This window comes from Condylura cristata, unplaced genomic scaffold (assembly GCF_000260355.1).
Source record: "Condylura cristata isolate star-nosed mole 26May11 unplaced genomic scaffold, ConCri1.0 scaffold00045, whole genome shotgun sequence".
Taxonomy (NCBI): domain Eukaryota; kingdom Metazoa; phylum Chordata; class Mammalia; order Eulipotyphla; family Talpidae; genus Condylura; species Condylura cristata.
In genome coordinates, this window is record NW_004567146.1 from 878,254 (window position 1) to 897,673 (window position 19,420).

Here is a 19,420-nt window from a genome sequence, read left to right on the forward strand (position 1 = left end):
ATGGAGCAGACCATCAAGGACCTGCAGCACCGGCTGGATGAGGCCGAGCAGATCGCCCTCAAGGGCGGCAAGAAGCAGCTGCAGAAGCTGGAGGCTCGCGTGCGGGAGCTGGAGAATGAGCTGGAGGCTGAGCAGAAGCGCAACGTGGAGTCAGTCAAGGGCATGAGGAAGAGTGAGCGCCGCATCAAGGAGCTGACCTACCAGGTGTGGTGGGTGGCTGCGCTGGGGCTGGGCCTTGAGGAGTGGACCAGAGTGGGGTGTCCCTAGCACCAGCTCCTGGCCCACAGGGGCCCAGGCATAGCCACCTCCAGCAATACCAACCAGCCCTCTGGCACCTGCTCCTTGAGAAGTTGTCTTTAGATTAATTTTCTTTCACATTCTCAGGAGTCAGATTGGCTTGAATCCATGAATATTTCCAATGAGTAGAGAATCTACTTCTATTTCCTCAAAGCTCTTTTAATCAGCATTTCCCCCAGATTTTTTTAATAGCCTGAAGTGTTACCATGAAGTCTTCAGAATAATCCAAGGAACTTTTCAACTTTCTACCAGACTAAGAGAGAGGGACACTGTACAGCTCTCTAGTGATTGAAAAACAGGGATGCGAGAAAGTCTCATATCTTCCATGAAGTTTCTGGGACAACAGATAGTAGACTTTAGAGGAAGAAAACCCCAGAATATTCTAAGAGCTCTGCCTGTAGAACCCAGTGATTTTGCACTGATTGTTATTTTCACAGTGTACCTGGGATGGAATGATAGAGAAAAGGGCTACCGGTTCACTTGACAGCTATGTGTGAGCAGTACAGGAAAGAGATACAGATGTAGAATAATGCATTTATTGTAGACCTAAGAAGAAATGGCATCCCAGCACATACAAAGATGTGGACATAGGAATGATCTAGTGACATAGCTCATCCCACCCTGTCTCCCCACCTAATCCTCCAACCCTCTGTGCCCCCTGCAAACCAGCCCAGTACAATATATTAGAATAGTGGGTCCTGATAGGTTGGAATGGATGGACTAGCTAGAATGATTATTATAACACCCCCTTCTTTCCACATTCATCTTTAGTCTTCTTGGTCACTGTAGAACCTCAGGCCAAGAGCATCTGTGTTACTCCAGGTCAGAGCTGGAATAGCCCGTTGCCTCCATATTATCAGATGAAGGAATCGCATCTGAGTCCGGCCCCTTTCCCCGCCTCTAGCCTTCTGGTCCCTCTTTCTCTGCTCCCTCCCAGGCCTCCCTAGACCTCGTTCATTTTTTAGTTCCTGGCCGGAGGGCCTGGCCTTGCTCTTTTGATCAACATGTCATGTCAGAGGTAGACTCTTGCCCATTACCACTTTGACATGGCCCATTGAAGGAAGGACAGCTAAAACGGGGAGAATAGTGGGATGGTAGAGGAGGGAAAGATGATTACAAAACTGACTTACCCTGCCCACCCACCCTCCAGACGGAAGAGGACAAGAAAAACCTACTGCGGCTGCAGGACCTGGTGGACAAGCTGCAACTGAAGGTCAAGGCCTACAAGCGCCAGGCTGAGGAGGCGGTGAGTTCACAGTTTTCCATATTTTTATCAATATAGCTCTTAGGAGAAGCAAGGAGTATCCACCCCAACACGGGCAGCTTGGACAAAGGGTTTGCTACTCACTTAACACTCATACATTTGTTATACATGTCTGGTGTGCTCAGAGCTGTGTCAGGCATTGGTTGTCAACAGTCTTACTCGTGTGACCAGGGCCTGCCCACCAGCCGCTTCTAATGCACACGTCAGTAAGCCCAAGAAAAGGCTAAAGCAGGCCAGGGCCTGACAGTGACGAGTCCTGGAAGGTGGCTATGGAATTGAGCCAGGAATGGCACTGGCCAGCCAGGGGACAGTGGGGAAGACATGGGGGACACAGAAACATGGTGAGCATGCTGTGCAGGAAACCCCACAACTCCTCTATGGATTGGGAACACCCATGGGAGCCATGGTTGTTCAGGGCAGTGTGGCTAGCTTCTGAGAGGTGCTGCACCAGGCAGCATGATTGAGGAGCGAGTGGCCACCCAGATTCTGAGTGGGTGCAAGTTTGAGCAGAGTACCAAGCCAGGGGCAGGGTGTCTTGGGAAGGCTGTGAGGAAGTAGTGAGGAGAGCACAGGCTTGGAACAGAGGGTCCATCCCCAAACTGAAGCTGGGAATCCCCATCCACACTATACCCTACCTGACTCCCCGTCCCCTGGCCCCAGGAGGAGCAGGCCAACACCAACCTGTCCAAGTTCCGCAAGGTGCAGCATGAGCTGGACGAGGCAGAGGAGCGGGCAGACATCGCCGAGTCCCAGGTCAACAAGCTGCGGGCCAAGAGCCGCGACATCGGCGCCAAGGTGGGTCCCCCGGGCCTGGCTGACCAGCCCATGGCAGCGCCCCCCCACATCAGTGGCCCCTCCAAGTGGGCACTCCTTGCTCTGTATTTGGACAGCCCTGACAGTCCCAGATCAGCCAGAGCTGAGAATCTGTCCCCTGCTCAGAGCAGCCCCCATCAGGTGGGAACCTCTGGATAGGCCAGTCTCAGCCTTGGACACAGAAGGACTCCTAAATGGGACCCCCAAGACACTTGAGACCAAGTCTCTCCCTCCAGAGGCATCTCCCTAGGAAGCGGACAGTGCTAGGGGTCTCCCACGCCATTCCTCGCCAGCTGCCCCTCATAACTTGTGTTTCTTTTTCAGCAAAAAATGCACGATGAGGAGTGACGTGGCCTCTGGAGACTCACTGACTTATAATAAATCAGAGCTGCACTTTGCCTGGGCCTCTGTCCTTCATGCGGCCCCAGGCACCAAGGTCACAGTCCTGTATCAGAACTGTGGGAAAGGCGTCGCCCAGCCACAGGAGAGGAGGAGCCGGGGCCCAGGAGGCAAGGTGTCCTCCCTGACAAGGCACAGCCGTGGGCCCCAGATCCCATCAGTCAACCAAGGGAGGAGAGGAGAAATTTTGAGGTGGAGAACAAAAGCACCAGAGGGTGAGCCAGTTCTAGACATTGGGAGACAAAATTTTAGTGCCCAAGCTGAAAGCACCCTCTACCTCCACACCTTGGCGGTCACCGGGAGTTAAAGTACCCTGGATATCTATGCCTCCAAAATGAATTTCCCACTGATGCCAGAAGAAGCTCAGGGCTCAGGATAAAGGGCTGGGTCAGGCCCTCCCCGTCATCCCAGGCCTGAGCCCAGCCTCCTGGGTCAGCACCTTCCCATGAGGGTGTCCTGAGCCTCTAGGACAAACTGACACTGATATTCAGGGTGGTCAAATCCCAGGTACCACTTATCTCACTGGACCTTTCAAAGACACTATGGGACACGGGAGCGTGTGGAGAACGCGTGGAGTTCTCGTTTCTGTTCTGTTCCCACCGGGGACAGTCTGACCAGCCACATAGCCGCTCAGGGACAGGGCTCCAAGCAGGCCCCTGGCCCCCAGGAGGCTTCAAGTCAGGGTCCCTCATCCCTTCACCTGGCAACTCATGTCCTAGACACCCCTAGCTCAGCCCCTTCCACCCCTCCTCTGTAGCCTTGACCCCCACCCCCTCGAGGTCATCACTAGTCCTGAGAATGCATTGTGCATAAAACCGTGGGCGAGGAGCCGAGAAACACAAAATCCAGTTGGTTCTAGCCATGGAGAGGCCGTCAGCCCTGTGAGGAGCCAAGGGGAGAACAGGAAAAGTCAGGCCAAGAGACATGCATGGTTGTCACCAACAGGAACTGATGACCAGCGAGAGTCCCCAGCTTTAGGGTTAGGGGGCTGTGGCCTGTGCCTGGAAAGATCACCCCAGAGAAGAAAGAAGATAGTGCAGGGAAGGAACAAGCACAGGAGAAAGGGGGACAGCAAGTCAGCCTGGGCGAGCCACTGAGCTGGACGCTGCTGGGCTCCGCAGGACTGGCCGGGCTCGTCCTCGCTGTGCAGCGCTGTCACGGGCTGAGGGGGCTGACGCCTGGCCATGGCCATGCCTGCCCCCCACCCCCTGAGCCAAGCTGTCAGCAGCACTCATCCTGGACAGCCATGGATGCCTTCACTAGCCTGTCACCTCCCCAGTCTGTGAGTGCTCAGGGACGGGGCCACTGTCACCTGTGTCCCCGGTGCCCAGCACAGGTCCACTCAGGGGAGGTGCTCAGGAAATGTCTGCCGAGCAAGAAGGTGGACCTATAGCTAGAGGGACCTGGCCATGAAGCCTGGAAAGTCCTGTCTAGGTGTCAGGAGAGCTGGGTTCCTGCCCTGGTACAGCCGCCTCCCCTGAGGGGCCTGAGGATACTGGACCCGCTGATATCTAAGGGTTTCACCAGCACCAGCATTCTGGGACCCTCTCCCCTCGTGTCATGCCACAGGTTGACATGCCCACCAAGGCCTTCAGGCCAGGCCCTCCCCACACCACGAGGGGGAGCTCCACTCACGCCCCAGGCACAGGCTCCACCTCAGACCCACAGGCAGACCTGTGGGCATGCTGTGATGCTGTGTCCTTCCTGGACACAGAGCTCCACTGCCCAGCCGCCAGGCACACACAAGCAGCTGTGCACACAGACCTGTGCTTGGAGGTCTGTGGTGGAAGAAGGTCTTCAGCATCTTTAGGCTGACCCCCCACTCCTTTATTGCTCAGACCTGGCCGCGGAGAAGGACCACGTTCTGCTCCAGGCAATCTCTCCGTGAACACCCCTTGGCGTTCCTGTTCTAATTTCTGGGGAAGACAAAGACTCACCAGTAGGATTTGCATCTTTTAATGTGGAATGACCAGCTTTCTCCTGCTCCCCATGTCCGTAATACCCTCTTCCAGGCTGGAGCGTCACGAGGAGCCAGACCTTAGACAATCCCAGTGGCTTCTCAGGCCAGGCTCCACCTCTGTAGGCCTGGGGTCAGGGCTGGTGGGCCAGGGTCTAGTGAATCCAAAGGAGTCATGTGTGGACCCCACAGACTCCTTTGTCTGGCCTGGTCTGGGAGTCAAGTATCCTGGGATCACTGCTGGTCCCCTGTGAAGATGGAGCCAGGCAGGGGAGAGTGACGTCAGGATGGAGTAACTGGGGCAGGAGTGGAGGGGTGTCCGTCTCCCTAGAGCACACTCACCCTCGGTGGCCCTGGGCACCAGCTCAGTCCGGTAGATCTTAAATGCATCATAGGCAAAGACGGACACCAGGATGATGCCAAAAACCTGGGGGTGCGGGAGGCGGGTACAGAGACAGCACAGTGAAGGCCACTGGGCGCTGGGTATGAGGGAAAGGAAGGTGGGCAGGGCAGGGCAAGGCGTGAGCCAGAACCCTGGGCACTGGTGTGGGCTTGTGGGGAGGCACAGAGGGTACACAGCACCTGCCAGGGGCTGGAGAGCTGAGTGGGCGTGACTCACAAAAGCAGCAATGGCAGCTCCGTCCCGGGAGGTCACAGCAGCAAAGGAGACCACCAGGAAGATGATGATGGCACTGACACAGCGGAGGAAGTCCTGGGGGACCGGGGTTGCAGGGTCAAAGGGAGGTCAGAGACAGGGACATCTGAGGTTTTCCAAGGTAGGCAGTGACTGGACCCTCAGGTACTGTGAATCCCCACGGGAGGCTACGACAGGGTATAACGCAAAGCAGAGAGAGCTGGGAGAGCTCACAGAACACCCAGGGAAGAGATAGAGATGAATGAAAGGGACCAGGAGAAGTGAGGGTCTCAGGCTCAGGGACTGAGGGGCGCAGGGCTGGAACTGGATTGGAGGGGGCTCTGGTGAGTGGGGAGCAGAACTAAGAGATGTGTGTTCGCGCTGTCAGTGACTCAGGAGCTGTGAAATAAGCATGAGTCGAAATGGTTTTGAGCCAGGCATAGGAGTGGGGGCTGGGTACTGTCTGTAATCATGACCCAGGGGAAGGACAGGGGCTGGAAGAGGAAAGGAAAACTCGGCATTAAGAGGAAAAGAAAAGGACTGAATGGCAGGCACCCTCACCAGACAGGGCCAGTTCAGTCGGTCAAAGCGCTTGTAGTACTGGGTGGCGTAGAGGAAGAGGAAGGCGAGAATGATGAAGAACTCGAGCAGCGCCGCGGCCATGTAGGCAGAGATGGAGGCCGTGAAGCAGATGAAGATGATGAAGGTCAGGGCCTGCAAGACAGAACAGTAGGACTTTCCAGGAAGCGGACACTGGCATGGCCAGGTCTTTGCCCCCCCACCACCCTGAGAGCTCCCCCATGGCGGGCAGTACCAGCCTCCCACCACTGCCAGTCCCATAGGATTTACATCTTTTGATTTGGGAATGACTGGGCTCCCCCTGCCCTGCAACTCAGTGACCCCCACAGTTTGGCCAAACTGTACCACTCCAGGGCACCACCTGGGCACCAGGTACCACTCCAGGGCACCACCTAGAGCTCAGGGCATGGTGCGAAAGCCAATCCCTGGAGTGGGGCCCACGGTACCCCTGGCCCCGGCCGGGGGCACCCCACCTTAGAACACTACCCCCAACCCCAGATGCCTAAAAGTCCTCTAACAATGACTAGGGCCTTGGTGTCCACAGCAAGGAGCAAGATTTAGAGAGAAGGTGATCCGCGGTGGGCTCTGGGGACCCCTTGGACTGTGCCCAGTAGGTTGGCACATAAACAGAAGAGGAGTTCACTCTAGGTTCTCGCTACGAGACTCGGGGAAGACCTTTCCTGTGAACAGAAGTTCTCTGGGAGAAGATAACAGAGAGTGAGGCTGCAGGAAGTCTGCCCCTTTTGATAGCTGAACTTGTGGGCATGCCGAGAAGGGGCCATCTGGGAGATCAGGGAAAGACAGGCTGGCGTTACCCTGTGCCACCCCTACACATGCCCTACACGTCCCAGGAAAGTGTCCTCCCCACCGCGACCAAAACCTGCTGGAACTGCTTCCAGATGGAGAAAGAGCAAGAAGGCAGGGTAGGAGCTGGGGACATATCGCTTGGGGCAGAAGGGGTGTCCAGAAAGCCTGGGGAGGGAGGCTGCTGAGGGGGGAGCCCTGGGGTGGGGAGCCCGGGTCACACTGGGAGAGGAGCCCCTCTGGGTTGGGGAGGCGGCTGTTACCAGCTCTGTTTCCAGTAGGATGCCTTTGAGGGAAGAGAGGAAGGTCTTGTCCACAGCGAAGCCCTGGAGCCCTGCAGGAGGCCCTTCTTCGGGGGGAGGGTCCCGGCGATCCCAAGCACTAAGCATCTCCGAAGGGCCCACCGGGCAGAGTACCCCACTGCTACTAGCCCAGCAAGGGAAAGAGGAAGATGGAAAGCTGGAAAAATGGAGAAGGAGAGTGGAGCAGGCAGGCCCTTGAAGAAGCCTGAGAGTGAAGCAGGCAGCCTGCCCCAGAAAGCAGCAGCAGTGGGAGCTGGCCCGAGTGGGCCTTCGCCAGCTGCCCAGAGCACCCCTGCGGGTGCTGCACCAGCCCCCCAGGGGAGGCACTTGGGGAGGGGAAGGCGGGCCAGGGGGGAGTGGTCAACTGCCTGGACAGGGGGAGAGAGGGAGAGAAGGAGGTTCTCGGAGAAACAGGGAGGAGCTGGGCGGTGAGCCAGGAAAGGCCTGGACTAGCGGGGGGGCCCCCCACACCCCAGGGCCTTAACTTGAAGAAGTTTGTTTCCCCCTCCCCTAAACTTAACCCTCTTCCTTGGCCCATCCTTTCTCCCTTTTCCTTTCAGGGAGGGTGAGAGCTGGAGCCCAGCCCAGGCAGCACCCCCAGGATGAATCTGCTACAGCCAAGACTGAGGACAAAGGCAGATTGTTGGGGGCACAAGGGGGTGCTGTGTGCCCGCTGTGGTGCCTCAATGGACCTCTGTCTCGCCAGCATGCCAGGAGGGCAGCCTGTCCCCCACCCTGGCGTTCAGGGGTGGGCCAGGGGGCTCCAGAAGGGGAGGGATGGGGCCACACAGGCAATTCCGGAGCCAGAGGAAGAGGACGGTAGTTGAGGCTGACCGTGGGGAGAAGGGGTCGGGTTTGGGAGCCAGCACAAGGTGGTCGGGGCACCAAAGAGAAATTAGGCCACTTTTAAATATCCATTATTTATTTGGATAAGTCTCTCCACGTTCATTACAGCTTTTTCCTCAGGTGCCCATATCAAAAGACAAGCAGCCATGCCAGGATGTGTGCAGAGCAGGGCTCACCTAGCAACTGGTGAATGAATGAACGAATGAATGAATGAATGAGCAATCAAATGAGGGTGACGGGGGAAATATCAAGAAAGTGTCTGTGCTGGGCCGAGCAGCTGGGACAGGAGGAAATGGGTAGACAGGTGTGGTGGCCTCAGAGATGATCGGAGCTTCGAAGACCTTGTCCTGAGAGAGGAGCCAGGACCCCAGCTTCCAGCGCCACAGGCTCTCGCTCCCTTCACTTCCTCCCGCATCTCCCATCCACTCGGAAAAGTGCAAAGTGCCATTCCCGGAAGTCCCATTCCTGTCCCCAGGATCCTGCTGCTCAAGGTGGCGCTCTGGAAGGTTGAGCAGGTGGGTGTCGGGGCTCAGCTCTGTTCCAGTCAGGGACAGCTGCGAGCAGACTCGACTAGCCCACCACTCGAGGCCGCACGCACACGCAGGCCATGGAGACGGGGTAGAGCTTGGGTTCCAGGCAGTAGCCGCTGTGCGCACCGTGCTGCCTGGGGCATGGCTGCCGGTAGAAGACGGTCTGGTTGTGGTAGAGCTTCACCGAGTTGCCCTGCGGGTCCATGTGGGAGCCCGTCCTCAGGCTGACGCAGTGTTTGCACAGGCACTGGGCTTGGTACAGGTCCTGGGGGAGCCGGTTCAAGTCCCTGTCCAACCTGCGGGGGCGGCACTGGTCAGGACACAGTGGGAGGTTGCCTGAGCAGACAGGGGACTGTCTAAAAGCAGAGGCGGGCCCAGCCCTGGAGGAAAGGTCAGAGGAAGGAAATGATACCGTTTTGGGTGGAGGGATGAGGAAGGGAGAAAACAGGTGGGGGCCGAGGGTGGCAAATACTCTCCCAGCTCTGTCAACCCCCAACCCTTTCCGGGATTTATTCATCCCCCCACCCACCCATGTCCGCGAGGGTCAGGGATGAAAGGGTGACTTCCCCACAGGACTCTTAGGGCGGCAGGGGCGGGGAGCAGGCACCAGCTCTGCTCCTACCTGACTATGCTGAGCCCTGACCTGAAATTTTCTTCTTATAGTTGTTACAATTTTAATAATTGTCTCCTAATTGTTATTAGATCTGTTTGATTTTCCCTGTAGCTTTTCCAAATACTATCTGTGCATTTATTATACACACACATAAAATGGCATGGTAGGACTTAGTCACTTATTCTGAAAGGATTTCATGACCAAAATCATGGAAAAGTAGGTATTTTGAAGGCCTGGGACTTCAGAAGCCTGGTGGAAACAGCCACTGGGTGTAAAACCCCAGACAGACAGGCCCTGGGTCTCAGCTAGCCCAGCTTCCTAAAGTGAGTTCCCTAAAAAATACCCTGCAAGAAAATGGGTCTGTGGCCAGAGAAGTTTGGGAGATGTTGAGTTGAGCGGAGGACTTCTTATAGACTTCACTAGGATGAACACATGCTGAGTCTCTAAAGGGAAGGGGCTGGAGAAGCTTTTCTCAAACTTACTGGACATCATGACTTTTTGCTAAAGAATAGCGCTCAGGACAAAGAACACACTTTAGGGAAGACCAAGCCAGTGGTTATCAAGAGTTCATAGTCTCCCATTGAGGAGCCTGAGCTCCAGCCTGTCAGCCCTCTGGCACTCAGCCTCCCCAAAAGCTGATTTAATCAAGCACCCAGACAACCTTCTGAGGTCACTTCAAAGCATAAAGACCCTGAATCCCCACCCTGGATCTAGTCTCCATCAAAGCTGACCCCCTCCTTACCCACTGAACTTCCACATCTAGCCCCGAATCCCAGGCCAACGCTGAACTAGACTTAAGGAGAGTATGAAAATAGGAGCCGGTTAGGACAGAAGACATAAGGAGAAATGTGCTTGGGATCCCTAAGACATTTAACACTATGCTTTCCTACTATTTTTTCATGACAGGGTGCAAGTAGAGAATTATATTTTCACAGCACACAGAATAAAAATGTCTGTTCACAATCAAAACTGGAATTCCAGCTGCCCCCAAAAGTTGAGTCTCCATCACATGGCATAGTTATAACCCATGCCTGGCCCAAAAGGAAGCAGCATGTGGTATTGGGCTGTTTCGTGCCTGTAGCATAATGATTCCCTCACATTTTATTCTGAAAGTCTGCCCGTGAAAGTGATTGAAAAATAAAGACGGGGCCCTCTCTAATGGCACAACAGGTTAAAGCTCAGCACTATGAAACTATCACAGCCACTGCAGCACAAGTTCGATCTCCCATTAGGGAACTGACCCACACGGCGTGACAGACCTGTCCTGACCTGCCCACTGCTCCCCTCAGCAGTGTACTTCATTGATCTGCCTGCCCTGCTCCCCACTCTGTTTCTGGCAAATCCTCTCACCACCCCTGCACCTCTTGCCTGTACCCCAGTTCTGTATGCATAAATAAATCTTCAAAAAAAAAAAGATGAAAAGGAAAGAATCTACATTTTCTGTACTAAGTACAGATTTTATAGACATTATCTCAAATGATCTACACAAAAGCCTACAGGGTAGCATCTCTTTCGCAGATTAAAAAAAAGAGAGATTTGGGGCCCTCTCAGGCAGCATAACTGGTTAGGATGCAGCACTGCAAGCGAGCCACAGCCACCTCAGTGCAAGTTCGATCCCCGCCCCGGAGGTGACCCACATGGCGCAGCAGACCTCTCCTGACCCACCCGCTGCTCCCCTCAGCAGTGTGCTTCATCACTCGGCCTGTTCTGCTCCCCACTCTGTCCCTGGTGAATCCTCTCACTGCCCCTGTACCTCTGGCCTGTATTCCAGCTCTGTATATATAAATAAATAAATCTTTAACTTAAAAAATAAAAAAAGAGAGATGTGAAACCTTGAGTAACGGGCCCAGGATCACCCAGCGGGAGTCAGAGCTGGGCCTTGCCTTACACCGGAGCCTATAGGCTTCTCTGAGATAAAAAGCCCGGCAGGTTGCAACGGGGTGGACTCCCCTGACCCTTGGCACACACTGTCCCAGGGGAAGGGACAAGGACAGCAACTCACACATATGTCCAGGGGGAGATGGACCTGCTGCTGAGGGGCCCGTCCTCACTGGCACTGCAGGCGTTTGCCTTGGTGCTGTCAGCAAGGCTGGCTGCCTCTGGCGGAGACGCGGGCACGGAGTTCCACTTCAGCCACTCCTCAGTGGGGTCGTGTCCTTTGCGGTGGTCGTGACAGCAGCTGGGCCAGTGGGTACCGTCCCTCTGTAGCCGCAAGCTGAGGGTGTGGGCTCCCATAACCATTGCCAGGAATGCAACCACCTGTGGGGGAAAGACACTGAGAAAACTGCTCTCACTTAATCCGCGCCCCGTCCCCCAGCTGTTTCTGAGCTCCTGGTTTCTACCTGCACCTGTGCCCCCAGAGACCTGCCTCCCGCCATCCTCAGCAACAGGCCCGCTCCTTCCCGCTCAGCTCCACTGGCCCAGGTCTCTGCACACTTACCTGGTACATGCTGGTTACTGCTCGCCAGGGAGGCACTGCACTGGCTGACTGGAGGCAAGGCCTTGTGGAGCAGGCTGACTAGAGCAGTTTAGGAGTCCTGGTTTTATTTTCAGAAAGATGTTTTGTTTATTCAAATTTATTTCCACTACCTTTAAGGGAGTGGCCTGAGATTAAAACAAAACAAAACAAAACCCCAAAAAAACCTGAGTCTTTCCAAATCTTCTGAAAATGCTGTACTCGTGGAAGTTGTGATTAATATTGTGGTAAGCCAGATGGCTTCTTGGATAAAATTTGTCATGGACACTTTTCCAGGCGTGGGGTCAGAGTGATATTAGTATTCTGCCTTCCTAGCCTTTGAGAGCTGGCATTATGGGGATTTCCCTGATTGGTTTGGTACCCAAAATTAAGGAGGAACCTCTGGCCTCTCCAAAGAGGCTGTCTTTCCAAGATACCTGCTGCTGCTCCCACTCAGGATCTCGTCTCTTCTATTCCATCCTCCCCATCACCCAGCTTCATGAACACTTCCCTTCCCTTTATTGCTTTTGGCCGTCAACCCTGTTGCTCTTTGATCTCTCCCTTACCTTAATGACCCCCCTGTCAACTAACACTTCTCCCCTTTGTCCATTGGCCACTCTCTAACTTCCCTCCCTTTCCAGGGCCAGTTTCCTGGACCTCTCCATGACTAGGAATACAGGCCTAACCCCTCAGGATTTCCAAAAAAGGTGTTGACCCTATAGGTTTGATGACCAGAGGCACAGGGTCTGAAGGAAGAAGATGGAGGAGACTGTTCCCACTGTTGCCATAGCATAAATGAGAAGGTGAGACCAGAAAGAGGAGGGGCGTGGTGAAGACCCACCTAAGACCGGCTTGAGCCCCAGTGCCAGGATCAGCCTGCCATCATAGGACATTGGACACAAGGGCCGTGACAGGGGTAGCTGCCCTCCCAGGCCATGGGGCGAGCCCATCCAGCCTCAGCACCCCACCTCCATGGGAACTGTTAGCCAGGAGGAGTTATGTGAGCTTCAGAAAGGCACCCTAAGCTGGGCCTGACCCTAAAGACACAGCTTAGCAGGGGGCTACCCCACTGAGGGTCTCTTGTAGGCTCTGGTGGGCCAGAGCCTACTCCCCCTCCCGAGTTTTCTCTTCATTCCTGCCCGTCAAACCCCTTCATTCTCCACACCCACAATCCCTCACCCCAACACAAACACAAATGTCTCTTAGCATGATGTGTTTCAGATTTGCATGTGTTTTCCATTAGAAAATACACCTCTGGTAACCAAGGGTTCCGGAAATAAACAAGGAGAACAAGGAATACCCTGAGCTGCAGAGTGAGAAGGAATCCTTCAAATGCTTTAGGACAAAGCAGCCCCAAAGCTGAAGAGTGAGGACATCGGGGGCATTCTGAGGAAATGGGGCAAGCTGCTCTGGTGAGTGTGGGCAGCCTGGAACTGGGCGTGGATGCTGAGGAGATTGATGGACAGGGATGAAGAGAGCAGGTGGAGACTGGAAGAACCCGGATACTCAGGAGGAGCCCTGAGGCCAGGAAGACCAGGCCTTGCTCCCCCACCTCTCTCTGTGCCCCCTCTCCCCACCCCACAACACGCACACACCCTTACAGACATGGGTGACCTCAGCTACTGTGAATCAGGTGCCATGATGGTATCAAGCCCTTACAACATAGGTCAATTCATTTCACCCTTACAATAAAAACCGTGAGAATGAAACTGGTAAACTCATATTACAGATAGGAAACTAAGACTCAAAGAAAATATTAGCAGCCCCTGGAAAAGGCAGATCTGCTTTTCCACTCTAGCCCTGACCAGCTCAAATCTAAGCAACTGGCACGGAGTCAACTTGGCTGCAAATGGAAGCTCCTGCAGTAAATGCTTTCTTACCAGACTGGGTAGATCTCACCTGAGCCAGCCCCAGGTCACAGGGCATTGCTGCCCACTGAGTGATTAGCCCTGTTGGCTGGGATCCATTGCTCTGGCTTCCTGTTCCTTTGGTCTGGCACATGCCCCCTACAGTGGTTTGTGGTGTCCCTGAGAAACCCCAAGCCCAGAGAATGCTGTAAGTGCTCTTGCAGAAGATTGGATCCCTATGGGCATCTTGCTAAATTATTCAGTCTCAAGGCCCTGGGGGGCAGAACTAGAGCATGGCTTTGGCCATATCTCTTGGTTAGGGCTCCCAGCAACCCCCAAAGAGGTGATGCTCAAAAGAGCTAGAAGCCATCCCAGCTTGTTTCACTTGCAGATACTCCTGGGACCCAGACTGGGTTGCTCAGGACATTGTCTTTCAGGAGAGGCTCTAGTTGTGACCCTGCTTCTGTACTAGGACCTCCTTTGAGGAAACTCCTGAAAAGCAGAGAGGGAAGGCACCCTCCAAGCACACAGTCACCCAGAGGATCAGCTTCATCCACCCTGTGCCGGTCAGGCCTGACCCAATAGCCTGTATTCTGAGGCACACACCTCTGCCACCCTCCCAGCTTCCCCCGTGCCCAGATGCTGCCCTTATCTCAATAGCAGTCTGTGGGATTCCTTCGGGTGACTCCCTGTGATGAGAAACATTTTCCAGAGGGGTTTCCTCTTGGGGTGACTTGTTTTGGAATCCCTGAGTCATTTCAGCTTCCAGGGAATCCTCAGGGGTGTGGGGAGTTGGGGGTGGCAATGGGGAGAAGGCTGGAGGTGGAAGCAAAGGAAAGTCTGCCCAGCATCTGTCATCAAGGGTGTCTCCCAACGTGTCCTCACCTGCGTGGGCCTGACCTGGAAGCTAGTGGGGACCTGGTGGAACACCCCCTGGGATGAGAGATCAGCAACTAGCAGGAAAGGACAAGGGAAATATGATGAAATACACTTCCTGACCAAGAAAGGCCCTTGTAGGAGCTAAAATACGGCTTTCCAGCCCTTTCTCAGAAAGGTATTCAAGTCCTCATCAGCTACCTTAAAGTTTCCACCCTGCCTCTGGTTAACTGTTAACCTGGGGCCCTCTCTGCTCCATTCACCTGATTTGTAGAAGTGTGTGTACTTAGTTGGGGGAGAGATGGGGGGAGGCGAGGAAAGGGGAGGTCAGTAAGCTGGATGGCCACAATATCTTTTTTTTTTTTAAGATTTACTTATTTATGCACACAGAACTGGGGTACAGGCCAGAGGTGAAGGGGTGGTGAGAGGGTTCACCAGAGACAGTGGGGAACAGAGTAGGCAGATCGAGGAAGTACACTGGTGAGGGGAGCAGCTGGCGAGACTGGAGAGGTCTGCCACGCCATGTGGGTCACCTCACCTCCAGGGCAGATGGAGATTGAAAGCGCACTGAAGAGGCTGTGACTTGCTTGCAGTTCTGCATCTTAACCCCTTGCCCCACCAGGGAGGGCCCCCGGCCACAATATCTTAACCAGCAGCTTAGTGTCTGGAATTCAGCTTCTGAAACCACACTGCTTGGGTCTGTTTCAGCTCACCCACACTCACCAATGAGACCAAAGCACTGGTGACTAAAATACTGCAATACTTCTGCTCCTGATGCTAAATAGATGCTGTCCTCAATCCCCGTGCAGCCCCTTCCTCAGCCTCCCTGGGACCCAGCAGCTACAGTGTGACCACCTGATCCAGATGGGGACCTCCAGAACACTGTCTCCATACCCTGATTGGTAGGTAATTGTGGTACTGATTGCTAATCACTTGTATTCTCAACTTTTATTACAAAGATGCTCAGGCTCAGGGCATCTTAGCTTCTAAAAGAATCCAGGCTGGCCTGGGAGACCCGGGCGAATCCCAATGAACAGTATAAAAAGTTTCCAGCAACTACCTCCCCAGCCCAGGTCTGGGTCATCCCCAAGGAGGAGCCACTCAACTTTGTCCTACAGTCTTGACTGCCTCTGTTCATTCATCCACTCACCAAATATTTACCGAACGCCTACTATATCCTAGACATTGCTCTAAATGCTAGGACTGCAGAGGAGGACATCCCTGATAAGCTCTCTGACTTCCGAAGCTTATGTTTTAGGAGGAGACAGATGGTAAACAGAAACAAGATAATTTCTCATAACAATAAGTGCGATGAAGAAAATGAAACCGTATTGTGAGGTCGTCACTGGGGAAGGGAGCAACTTAAATTTGAAAAGTGAAGACAGCATTTGACATGAGGAGGGAAAGGGTCTGGGCACAGTGGCGTAGGCAGAAGGAGAGAGACATACAAACCCTGGAGATGCAAAGAGCTTGGCATAACTGAGAAACAGAAAGGACGGTGTAGATGGACAACAGAGGGCAAGGGGGAGAAGGGGTGAGGTGAGGTGACGAAGTGACCCCCGGTTAGGTCACATAGGGTCTTACAGGCTATGGCGAAGCATTTAGATTTGTTTCAAGGTCCGTGGGAAGGTACGACTGGATTCAGACATGCTCTGGATGATGAGTATCACCCTGTCCCTGACATTCTGCTGCCCCTACAGGGCTGCCATCAAATAACAATGATAATAGTTGCTTTTATGCAAAATTTGAGCATCCTGGACCAGCCCTGGTCTCAGGATTCTCTTAATCCTCACAACAAACTTACATGATGGCTTTCTGTATTACCCAACTTTATAGAGAAAGAACCAGAGGTTCCAAGAGGTCATGAGCTCGTCAAAGTCACCAGCCTATGTTGAAGCTGGCATTTGAGCCCAAGTAATCTGGTGCTATGGAGTCCAAAGACAGAACTGGAAGGACTGGTGAGCACCTGAGAGATGCTCCATCTGTCCACAGGAGGCACAAGAACAGGTTAGGGAAGTCATGAGGTGGGATGAGGAAGAGTCCAGCAGATCCAAGCCTGCCATCAGGAGGGAAGAGTAGGAGAGAAGTCGGGGACCCAGAAAGCCACATAGAGGGGTTCCTACCTTTCTATTTCCTGAATATAGCAGGTTGAGGCTAGTTAAGGGCACGTTGCTTCAAGCTGCCACCCACCAGAGTCTGCCCAACTTCGGCTTTCTCCAACCCCACCTGGAGCCAGAGCTCTCCCTGAACAAGTCAGTCACCTTAAACCTATCTGTGGAGAAGAGAACAAAGATGAGGCATAAAAATAGGGGAAAGGGTGTCTCCCTGGTGGCTCAAGGGGTAGAAGCACAACACTATGAAGCCACTGACAACCACTGCAGCAAAATTTCAATCCCCAGCCAGGGAGCTGACCCACATGGAGTGGCAGACCTCTACTGACCTGCCTGCTTCTCCCCTCAGCAGTGTGTTTCAGTACATCTGCTTGTTCTGCTCCCCACTCTGTCTCTGGTGAATCCTCTGGCCTGTACCCCAGTTCTGTATCATAAATAAATAAATCTTTTTTAAAAAATTAAGAGAGGCCCTCCCTGGTGACACAACAGGTAAGGACACAGTACTGCAAGCTAGCTGCAGCCACTTCAGTGCAAGTTCGATCCCCGCCCCGGAGGTGACCCACATGGTCAGAGACCTCTCCTGACCCACCTGCTGCTCCCCTCAGCAGTGTACTTCATCAGTTGGCCTGTTCTGCTCCCCACTCTGTCTCTAGTGAATCCTCTCACTGCCCCTGCTCCTCTGGCCTGTACCCCACTTATGTATGCATAAGTAAATAAATATTTTTTTTTTAAAAATCAGGGGAAAATCTCCTTCTGTCCTGGACAAAGATAATTTCAGCTGTCATGAAATCACGGGTGGGGATAGGAGAAGACAAAATGAAGTGGAAAAGCCACAGAAGGTCTTTGTCCTAGGAACTCCACATATATTTTACTCCTCATTGCAGTTGCTGAGGAATTAGGGTACTTTGCTTATGTTCACTCACCAAAGTCAATGAGGTTCTCAGGTCCACTCGAGGAACTGAGACTCAAGGATGTTTTATAGGTCCTCCCTGGTGGCGATGCAGCACTGCAAGTTAGTTGCAGCCGTTTCAGTGCGAGTTCAATCCCCGGCCAGGGATGTGATCCACATGGTGCAGCAGACCTCTCCAGTCTCACCGTTGCTCCCCTTAGCAGTGTACTTCATTGATCGGCCTGTTCTGCTCCCCACTCTGTCTCTGGTAAGTCCTCTCACCACCCCTGCATCTCTGGCCTGTACCCCAGTTCTGTAGGTATAAATAAATCTTTAGGAAAAAAATGTTTTATAGCTGGACCAAGGTCACACAGCTAATAATCAGGATTTACGCTCCAAGTCTGACTGACTATACTCCAGAAGCTTGATCTTATCTTCTTGCAGGCTTGTATATTTCTCAGGGAACAGAGACCCATTGCCCACCTCCCAAAACACCATTCTGCCTGGTCCTGACTCCTCTTTCCTGCTTAACCTTTCCTGGCCTCCATCTATTTCCTTCATCTTTGAGAAAGTGGTTTCCTGTCCACCTCCACCATGGGCCCCAATTTGCTTAGACAGAGATCATAACAAATCAATCAAGGCCCAGCAGCTGAATGTCCATGTTCCAGGCAGCCAGGCTCCCCAAGGAGACTACCTCCACGCAGGATGGAGCAGGGATGTGGGACCGCTTCCTTCAGATGCGTCTAGAAACTTCAAAGTTCCACTGCCATCCTAAGTTCTGAGGTTCAGAATTCCTAGCCCCTAGGCCAGATCTGCACACCATCACTGCACGCAAGGCCAACAGTGTCCATTCTCATGTTCACCCCAAAATCTCTCTAACCCACCCTTAGGTTCCCCCTTTACAAGGGGTTCTTCTTAGGTACCCAGTTATTCCCAGCCCTCTTCCTCCAGGTTGCCAGCTCAGTCTGAAATGTGGGCAGTAGAAAAGGGTGCATCCCTTAGTTAGATTCCTGATGTTATCTATGAATGAGGTTTTAAGCAGCATTATTGCCTATGTCTATGTGTTTGGAGTGTTAATTCATTAAATGTAAACGCTGAAGCTCATTTTTTAAATTCTAGAAACCTCGAAAACAGAAGGAAAGCTTCCCTGCTGCCTCTGAAGCCTCGATGTGTGCGGCTAAAGGAAGAACCGAGAGAGGGGAAGGTGTGGACACCCAAGAGCCCTGTCCTTTCAGCTGTAGCTCCCAGCAAGGCCAGATCTCAGCAACTCTCAAAGAGTTCTGTCCTTTAGTGCTTGCTCCTCCGGGCAGCAAGAGGAGAGGAGCGAGCCAAGGTAAAGACGGGGGACAGGCCCAGACTGGCCGCTGAGCGTGAGGCGGCCCTACCCCCAGCCCACCCGCCAGCAGCGCTGGCGGCGAGGACCTGACTCAGGCCGCATTCGTGGGGAAATTCTGTCCAGCGCAGACTCCCGGCCGGTCCCCCTCCAGGACCGGCCTGATTAACCCTGCCGCCACTGCAAAGGCGGCCTCAAGGGAGAAGAGAGTCTCCACTGAGGAGCCCAGAAAGGCAGAAGGCGCGCGCTCCCTCCCGAGGGAAAAACAGATGTGGGGCTAATAAAAGAAGGGCCGAGGGGCGCGGGGCCGGCGGGGGAGCGCGGGGGCGTGGCGGGGAGAGCCTAAGCCCCCAGCCCACCGACCCGACAGCCGAGGCGCCCGCAGCGGCGTCGGGAGCCCGCAAGTGAGCGGAGAGGGGCCGAGAGGGGGCGTGCAGTTTGGCCCAAGGGTCCCGAGCTGAAACTCAACACCCGCCGCTGGAGGGACCGTCCTCTTTCTCCTCCGCCCCTTCCCTTCCCCTCCTTTTTCCCCTCCCTCCTTTCTCTTAATCCCCAAGACTGAGCCCCGCGCCGGAGCCGTGGGGGCCGGAGGGGAGAAAGGAACGACGCTGAGCTGAGAGAGAGCCCGGAGCCCGGGAAGGGGAGGGACGGGGACCGGCCAGCAGGGGGTGAGCCCGAGGGCCGCGCGCGACCCCCCGGAGCCTTCCCGGCCCTCTCAGTGTCCCCAGCCCCCTCCCCGGGAGAGTCACAGGACGCTGGCCCAGCTCTTCCGTCGCCTACTTTTTGGCCCTTCTGCTGCGCGGCCTCTCCCTCGGTTCCCAGGGACACCCGGGACTTGCCCCGGGCTCTGGGGGGCGCCCGGGGCGGGGGG

The 19,420-nt window shown here is 54.2% G+C and overlaps 3 protein-coding genes across 6 annotated transcripts in view; 1 reads left to right on the forward strand and 2 right to left on the reverse strand.

Annotated features, from left to right (window-relative positions):
• Positions 1–2,773, forward strand: part of LOC101621534 (myosin-6) — a 22,749-nt gene extending 19,976 nt beyond the window's left edge. The window contains exons 32-35 of the mRNA XM_012733991.1: positions 1–204; positions 1,448–1,543; positions 2,222–2,356; positions 2,699–2,773. The exon at positions 1–204 is cut by the window's left edge and continues 6 nt beyond it. Coding sequence (XP_012589445.1) covers positions 1–204; positions 1,448–1,543; positions 2,222–2,356; positions 2,699–2,722 — 459 coding nt within the window. The 3' untranslated portion in view covers positions 2,723–2,773. The remainder of the gene's footprint in view (positions 205–1,447; positions 1,544–2,221; positions 2,357–2,698) is intronic.
• A 1,940-nt stretch (positions 2,774–4,713) lies between these two features.
• CMTM5 (CKLF-like MARVEL transmembrane domain containing 5) lies at positions 4,714–7,360 on the reverse strand. The gene is made up of 5 exons (XM_004694630.2): positions 7,011–7,360; positions 5,926–6,078; positions 5,350–5,442; positions 5,073–5,157; positions 4,714–4,978 (listed from the first exon to the last, which is right to left on the reverse strand). Exons 1-5 carry the CDS (start codon positions 7,134–7,136, stop codon positions 4,965–4,967), a joined length of 471 nt encoding a protein of 156 aa, XP_004694687.2. The 5' UTR covers positions 7,137–7,360; the 3' UTR covers positions 4,714–4,964.
• Positions 7,361–7,991: 631 nt separating this feature from the next.
• On the reverse strand, positions 7,992–17,357 carry IL25 (interleukin 25). 4 transcript variants are annotated; one of them, XM_012733983.1, is made up of 4 exons: positions 17,251–17,357; positions 11,479–11,556; positions 11,041–11,297; positions 7,992–8,721 (listed from the first exon to the last, which is right to left on the reverse strand). In XM_012733983.1, the coding sequence occupies exons 2-4, from the start codon at positions 11,485–11,487 to the stop codon at positions 8,466–8,468; spliced, it is 522 nt and encodes a 173-aa protein (XP_012589437.1). In that variant the 5' UTR covers positions 11,488–11,556; positions 17,251–17,357; the 3' UTR covers positions 7,992–8,465. The 4 variants fall into 4 exon arrangements, with proteins under 4 accessions (XP_012589437.1, XP_012589436.1, XP_012589438.1 ...); XM_012733982.1 differs by having other exon boundaries at positions 11,479–11,575; XM_012733984.1 differs by lacking the exon at positions 11,479–11,556.
• Between the last annotated feature and the right edge of the window lie 2,063 nt (positions 17,358–19,420).